This window comes from Pangasianodon hypophthalmus, chromosome 1, assembly GCF_027358585.1.
Source record: "Pangasianodon hypophthalmus isolate fPanHyp1 chromosome 1, fPanHyp1.pri, whole genome shotgun sequence".
Classification (NCBI taxonomy): Eukaryota; Metazoa; Chordata; class Actinopteri; order Siluriformes; family Pangasiidae; genus Pangasianodon; species Pangasianodon hypophthalmus.
This window is the reverse complement of record NC_069710.1, coordinates 20075687-20084287: the sequence shown is the minus strand read 5'-3', so window position 1 is coordinate 20084287 and position 8601 is coordinate 20075687. Positions and strand designations below refer to the sequence as shown.

Below are 8601 nucleotides of genomic sequence, written 5' to 3'. Positions count from 1 at the left end.
AAGAATGATTCAGTCTGTGCTGTGCTGTGGCACACAGGTTGTGTAAGTCGGTGTGAACAGAGATCAGACACTTTGTTCCCATTTCTTTTAGCGCTTTTATTCACAACTTTGGGCCAAGGGCTCAGAGCTCTCGTCAGGATACAGTGTCACCTGCCAGAGATGTGTCTTTAGCCTCACATGGCTGATGAAAAGCAGAAGCTCAATATATTGATTCTGCTAAAACGAGTCAAGGAGATGGAGTAATTTTCCACTCTATAAGTGGTGCCAGGAAGTCAGTTTGTGTCATTCTGTAGATTTCCATTTCTTGGTCTCAGAAGAAATGTTGCCTTTGTGTGGTGAGACATTCTGTGGTATAAGACACTGGTTCTCGAAGTGGGGTCTGTGATTTTTTAAAAATATTTATTTGTTTATTCATTTATTTTCAGTGGTGGAAATCACAACCCACTAAGAAATATAAGGTATTATATTTATTATTGCATTCTTATAGCTATTAGCTTATTTGGCTGGTCACTTGAATTAGGTTTTATCCAAACCTCTCAATAACAAAAAAAAAAACAAGCAGTCCCTTAAATAATATCATCTTGGACGTAACATGTTCCATCAATGGAAATTTCAGGAATTAAAAGATTTAAATAGCCAAAATATTATTGAACATATTTAAATAATGATATTTGAATAGTTCAGTTATGTTTATCTGTGTTCTTCGTTTACAGAATTTGTGGAATTTAAAGGGTTCCTTGGCTGCAAATTTTGAGAAAATTATTTGAAAAGGTCTTATTAATTAATAGCATTATTATTAATTATTAATAGCATTATTGAACTTAATGATTTGTGTATCTGCATTCAGCAGACAATAACCAGTCTCCATTGGTCTGTGTATTTATCAGGTTGCAAGATGAAAAAAGATTTGTGTGGCGCTTTCCTAAGTGGTTTCATAAACATTCCAGGATGACATGATATATTAACTAATGTCCAGGATTAAACACAGCTCGAGGAATCTCTCTGTTCACAAGTACAGTCTGTGCATTTAAATCACAGTGTACAGGCGATGGTTTTATGTCAGTGTGTCTTGTTATTTTTTGACACCTTCTGTTCTTACATTGCATTGCTATTATTTGTATGATTTGCCGGTAGACTAGAATGTGGATGTAGGAGAGAAGTACTCACAGGCTATATTTTAAGGAAAGGTATATCAAGATCCTCTGTGCTTTATCACAGTGACACAGTGTTTAATCTGTGTTTGAGTAAGGCAGATGTGAGCCTGTCTTTACTATTACCAGACAACTGCCTGGATCTCAAGCCTGTAAAGCCTAGTGACTGCATGTTGTGGTGAAGATTTTTATAAAAACATGCCTGAGAAGTACTGGCACTTTCTGAAGCTGAGGTGGAAAAGTCACGTGTTATCAGATTGGTGGAGGAGGCAGTTTCAGGAACTGCATTGCTACAGTTTGTCCAACAAAAAGTCTACAATTTTCTCAAAGGTTTTCTCCACTGGCCCAATATTGCACCATTAGGTGCAATCTGCTATTATTTTCCTGTTATTATAATGTATTTCAGAGTTATTACAATATAAGCATGCCCATTAGCTGTAATTATCAGGTATCTAATTCAAGCAATATGTGTTTTTTTTTTCTTGAAAAGGTTAGCAAGGGCTGTCTGTTACGCTGTAAAGAGAATGTATAGTAGAGAGATTTTGAACAATTTGAGCTGCATTTTCAGGTACGATGGTGCTATATATAAATAAAGTTAAGTTAATCTATTTAAAGTGCAGTGCCTTATTTATACTAGGTTCCCACTGGACAATGCAATTCTGTTATTATTATTTCCCAAGGATGAAGCCACAGCAAAAACTACAACATCTTCTAACCTAATCCCAGTCAATGGACAAGAATAAAGCATGCACTTTCACATAGCACATCTTGCTATTCTGAAACATTATGAACACTCAAAGTTCCTTCTGGTTGCATATTTGGAGCATACATTATAATAATTATTTTCCATTTTAATTATTTAATTACACATAGAATTTATAGACATCATACTGGCACCCTCAGCCCTCCATAACTCGCAATATGCTCTTCTTCATCTTGTCCAAAAATCAAGTAGTGCAGCCATATGGAATAGGTACAGAACCTAAAACCTGTGCATGTACTGAGTTTTACACTGCATTATTAGTCACTGTTTAGTAACAACACAGAATTAATAAGTTATTACATTCATCTTCAGTAACCACTTTGATCCAGAGTCTATTGCCAGAACCCTGACCGGGACGTCCATCACAAGGCAGCATGTATATATTCACACACTCATTCACACCAACCAGTCTGCCTACCTGCATGTTTTGGGGCAAACTGGAGAACCCGATGGAAACCCAGGTGGACATAGGGAACACATGTGAAACTCCACATAGACAGTAACCCGAGTTCAGGATTGAACCCAGGACCCTTGAGCTGTGCCATCATGTTGCCTCAGTCAGTAATCAATTTTATAAATTCAGTTATATTTTTTGACTAGTCTATTAATGACTTTTGCTGTTTGGGGAATTCAAAAACAAAATTGCTCTATAAATCCTTCACTGATAATGTTTTGTTTCTTCTGTAAGAGAAATAATTATATTAATTGCAAACTCATTCGTAGTCTGTGCCTGGTGATGATACAGTGCACTCAGTAGGCTACTTGCTCTACTTTGTTCTGTCAAGTCTGAATGAATTAGTATTCAACCTGCAATGACTGACTCACATTTAAACATGTGGTATTTAATTCTATGATTGCATTATTATCAGTTATTATCCAACTTACATTTTGTTCTTAATACAAAAGCCAGCACCTAATATCCACTCTCACAGAGGTAATATAACAGTGGGGCTTTGGCAGATAAAGACAGATGAAATTCCAGTATATGGAATTATATATGATTATATATATATATATGATTATATATGACTGTATATGAGGAAAGCATATGTTAAGATTAATGTATTCTGTGCCTTTAGTCCAAATGACACTGATTATAAAGCTCTGATGTTTCTGCATTGTTTGGGACACAACTTGGATACAGTGGTTATAGAAATGCTACGGCTTCCCCAAGGTTTGAGTTTGGCTTGTTATTTCCACCTCAACAATGCAATTAAACATTTTAAAGAAGCGTTATTGTATTCTGGAGTCTGTGAGTATAGTTTTCAGGTGCAGTTTGTAAGTCAGGGGTGGTCTAATGTTAGTCTCCCTTCCTGTTAACATGGGCTGTGTGGGTGTAAGGAGGGAGGGATTGAGAGAAGGAAGGGGAAAGATAGAGACTGCCTTGTGTCTGGAGACTCAATAGTAGATGTTGGTGTGAGGGATGAAAAAGACATTTTAGAGGTAGAGAAATGGAAAGAGAGAGATTTTCTTCAAACACTCAGTCTCTGAGTGTGTGATGAGCAGTGGAGTCGTCATGCAGAGGGTTTTGTGAACTCAGGCAGGTAGAAGAGGTGAAGTTCAAATCAGATACAAAGCCTGAATGAAGCATCTGTTGAACTCTGCATGAAAAGCGCTGCTAGTAATTATGAAGAGCTAAACCCTGCAGTCTTCTAAATGCACAGGTAGGTGTGTGTGTGTGTGTGTGTGTGTGTGTGTCATACTGTTCACTTTTGTGAACTATTACTTTCAACCTTTTTTGAACATGCAACATGTCTTAGCCATTGTACATTGGCAAAAGTGTGATTTCAGATTTATCTAAATATACTAGTTTGTTGTTTTCAATAATTATGGCTCACAATTTTGTAGTAATCAAACATAGTAAATCACTGTTGTGTGAACAATTATTGCCAGTCTGTGTTGATTGTAAATGCTAAGAGAGGAGCATACTGCCCGGCAGGCATCTGAGGAGATACCTGAGCAAAAGACATCCTGTTTTCATCAACGATAGAGTTGTACATGATGTCATTTATATAAATAGAGGCTTGGTTCCTCAATCTTATCACAGAGAGGAAAGGAGATTTTTCTTTTGCTCTAGGAGCATGACTTTCTCAGGAGTCTCAAGAATATGCAAGGGTTGCTGGTGGTGGTCAAGGAAAATTTGTTAAATAACTTTTTTAATTACTTAACTGGTTTAGTAAACTTTTTGATCTAGTAATTTGGAGGCTGGTGTTCCAAATTATAATTTAAAAAATATTATAAAATGCTTCACCTTAAGCAGTACTGCATTTTAATTATGTCATTTATTTCATTCCTTTTCAATAGGTGTGGCTTTGGTAAGTTGCTCCACTGAGGCAAAAAAAGAAGAAGCAAAAAAATAAATAAGTAAAATGAAACAAAACAAAACAATGTGAGAAAGCAAAAATATAATTCATATAGGCATACATTTATGTCTTTTTAAAGACTGGTATGTTTCAGAGAATCTTTTAAAGTAAATTATTAAAGCAAAATGGCTCATACACAGACAGTGACTTTAGATACTAACCAATGAGAGGTTTATTTTTATTTGTTAACTGTGGGGTGGAAACCTTTTCTCCCAATTGTCTGTCCTATAAACAAATATTTTGTGTAACACCAAGCAGCTAGCTTCTCGTCAATCATTTGACATACTGTTGAAAAAGTCACTAGAAGTCACCAGATGACATCACAAACTAAACTGCAAATTAAATACATCAAGATCTTTTGCATATCAAAATGTGTTACATGAAGGAGGAAGATAGAATAGAATAGAATAGAATAGAATAGAATAGAATAGAATAGAATGGCAGGTTTATCACAGTAGAAAATAGTAGATGTAGAAAATGATAGTTCTTATAGAAAGAATGCCATGGCAGGACATATTATACTTTTACAAAATACTATAATTTCTATACAGATGTTAATTGAGGTGAATCGGCTGAGGCTTTAGCTTTTTGTAACAGTCTAGTATGAATGCAGCAATGCAGCATAGAGACAATATAATGTACTATTATTATTATTATTATTATTATTATTATTATTATTAATGTGCAGTGATTACCTTTTTGTGTGGCAATACAGCATATTTGGTTAAAAATGTTGTGAATTATCTGTCTACTGCTTCTTGCATGAAAGGACTGATATTCTAACAAGCCAATTAAGGCTGCAACAAAGATTAGACCAAAGATTAGTTTAGGAAGTAAATTACTTTTTCTTCCTTCTCATGTTTCAGACACATGACTACAAAGATGAACGGAACTAAGGAGTCGTTATATTTGAACGTCACATCAACAATGACTCTACCAATCACCACCAATGTTTCTCCATCATACCATGAACACTATCTGCACAGACTGGCCCACCTGGATGAGGGTCTCTATAATGACTTCTATAGCCTGTGGATTGCCCTGGTGGTCATTAACACTTTGATATTCATGGTGGGAATGGCACTCAACAGCCTGGCCTTGTATGTCTTCTGTTTCCGTACAAAGCCCAAGACCACATCTGTTATTTATACTATTAATCTAGCTATCACAGATCTTCTGGTGAACCTGTCACTTCCTACCCGCATCATACTGTATTACAGTGGAGGCAAGTGCTTGAACTGTTCTTACATCCATTTATTTAGCTACTTTGTCAACATGTATTGCAGCATCCTCTTCCTCACCAGCATCTGTGTGGACCGTTATCTTGCCATCGTACAGGTGGAGGCCTCCCACAAGTTGCGCAACCGCAATGTGGCTAAAGTAGTTTGTATCTGCATCTGGCTGTTTGCCATCGTCATCACTTACTCTTTCCTCATGACGGCCTTCAAACATTCAGCTTGCTGCGTGTCCAAGCTCTTCGCATTGACCATATTCGAGTTCTTCCTGCCCTTGGTGATCATTGTGGTGTTTACAGTCAGGATTATGTGTGCACTGTCCAGCCCAGGCCTCATGCAACAAAGCAGGGACAGACGGATGAAGGCTGTGCAGCTACTCACTACTGTACTGGTGATCTTCACCATCTGCTTCACACCTTTTCATGTTTGCCAAGTCCTAGTCTACTTCCACCCTGATCTGCCCCACCATGTGATTGTCTACCATCTGACCGTCACCCTCAGCAGCCTTAACAGCTGCCTGGACCCTGTGGTCTACTGCTTTGTCACCACCAACTTCCAGTCAACCATGAAGAGGTTTTTACAGAAGGCCAAGGAAGAACAGACCAGTGGCGACATCATCAGCATGCAGAAGAGCTCCAGAGGCTCAGGCACTGTTTTTGCCATCACTAACAGCATGATCATGATTAATATGAATTCTCCTAAAAAGGGAAGTGACAGATGAAGCTGTACAGTTTATGTTCCCTATCAGGCACCAGGTATAAGGCGATCTGCTGAACTGTACATTTAGACATTATTCTTTAAAATTATGTTGGTTGATATTTCATGATACTGTAATATATTTAGAGGGAACAAGAACGTCTGTTTAGCTAAAACAACGCCTGAATAGATCACTGAAAAGAAATTCATAAATAGAGGAAAATTGATATTTATATATCACTTAATAATTAATAATTAACATTATATATAAAACTAATATTTCTCTTTATTAGATTGTTTTTAAACAAATATAAGATTATTAATTCTATTTCTAGATTTTTTAATCATTTCAAGCTTGATAGATAATTTTGCTCATTCCAAGCATTTCTTTATTTCTTTCTAATATCTAAAAAGAAGCAAAAGTATCTGCCAATACAGCAAGACCATTTTAAGCTTGAAATTACTAAATATACCTAGAAATAGGCTTATTGGTCTTACATTGTTATATAATGTAATAATAAATAAATAAATAAATAAAGTCATAATAAAATATATTTTATTTTCCTTTATTCAAGATATCTGCACTTGCTAAGAGCATTTTTGCAGTGCTTTTTCTGTTTCACTTTCACAGTCTTGTGTTGTTTTGTAGGCCAAGCACAGTTAGTAAGACATTGGCGGTGTATATGCCTATTCAGACAGTATTAGTCTCTCATGGTGTTGACATAATTTATAGCAGGAGTTATATAGCAGGTGTGCATGTTCTCCCATTGCACCATTCTTTCTTCCGGGTTTCTTCCCAAAAGCATGCAGGTAGGTGGACTGGCTATTCTACATTGTTTGTAGGGGTGTGTGTGCATGGTGCCCTGTGATAGATGATGTTGGTTTTTTTTTGTTTGTTTGTTTGTTTGTTTGTTTTTTGCCAAACTCTTAAGGAAAACAGCTTTTCAAACAGCTTTTTTTCTAGCTTCCCAGTTCTGGGGTTTTCCTGTCAGAAAGGGAAAACCTAGGTGCATAAATCTGTGAAAAACACCCAGCCTACTATGTTAACCTTTTGCTTATCATTAAATGTACATTTGAAAGATGAGATGAAGAAGTGCAACCAGTGTAGTGACATTAATCAGGATCTGTCAAGGCCTCATGTAGTTCCTCAGGATAACATTACCACTGATCCAACTGTTTAAAACTTTAATAAATGTTATATACAAAAATTACTCTTGCCTGTTTAACAACAACTGATTATGAATCACTACAGACATGATAAATGTTCAAAACCATATTTGAGTTGTTATCATCAATCAAGTGATATGATTTTGCTACATGTTTCTACCTCATGGAACTGGCTTCTAACTCACTCACTCACTCACTCACTCACTCACATGTTTGGGAAAGCTGAATATTTTCCACAAGAGGGAGCTATTGGTAATCTAGTAGTCCAGCAATAATGCTGAGTGTAAAAAATGTGAAAAAATGACTGGGTTTAATTAGTTTAATCTCGCACACAAATTAAGAAAGATTTAACTTAGAAGATAAAAACCCATACCCAATACATACATACATACATATACATACATACATTATATATATATATATATATATATATATATATATATATATATATATATATATATATCAGTGGCGAGGTTACACAAGGGCCAGGGTGGCACTGGCCCACTCAGATTGACAGCTGGTCCACCCAATCAAATGAGGAAAATATTGTTTGTGGGAAAGGAGGAAAAAAATCACACATACATTACAGTAATAATCGCTCAAACACACAAATATGCGTATCAAGTTTCAGAAATAAATAATTATTTTAGTGTGAAAACGTGTTTTGTTTTTTTTTGTGTTTGTTTGTTTTATAAATAGCCTAACAACAGCCAATCGATAAACTGTTATTACTGTTTGAGCCAGTCACGGAATGTTGGGGATGGGAAGGTGAGGTTACATATGCTAGTGAATTATAAACTAATATCTACACGCACAAGGCGAGCATGTCGAAACAGATATCTTTGATTAAATATTAAAAAAACCAAGAATGGAGTGTGAAACTACACTCAGTGATGCTGACAATACAGACACGTCGTCAGCTGATGACATGCAGCCAACAACGTCATCTCTCCCGTCCACCAGCGCCTCCTCTCAGCCTGGGTCCGTCCTCCAGAGAAGCGACCTACCGGCTGATTTACCCGCACTTAATGAACCGCCTGCTCAGCATTCACGCGAGTTTCCACGCACAGCAGAAAACACCAAGTCCAGAAATTTCACTGCCAAGTGGTACACAAAGTTCCGTTTCTAGAGTATAGTATAAATAACGATACTGTGTACTGCAAGATGTGTTGTCATTTTAATGACATGATGTTTAAGGAAGTGTTTAAAGATCTGTACCGAGATTG

General features: G+C 36.5%; 1 protein-coding gene across 1 annotated transcript; it reads left to right on the top strand.

The window, feature by feature from the left end:
- The first annotated feature begins 3344 nt into the window (after window positions 1-3344).
- Window positions 3345-6410, top strand: gpr20 (G protein-coupled receptor 20). Its single transcript, XM_026926787.3, has 2 exons — window positions 3345-3578; window positions 5144-6410. The coding sequence occupies exons 1-2, from the start codon at window positions 3571-3573 to the stop codon at window positions 6231-6233; spliced, it is 1098 nt and encodes a 365-aa protein (XP_026782588.2). The 5' UTR covers window positions 3345-3570; the 3' UTR covers window positions 6234-6410.
- Window positions 6411-8601: the final 2191 nt, after the last annotated feature.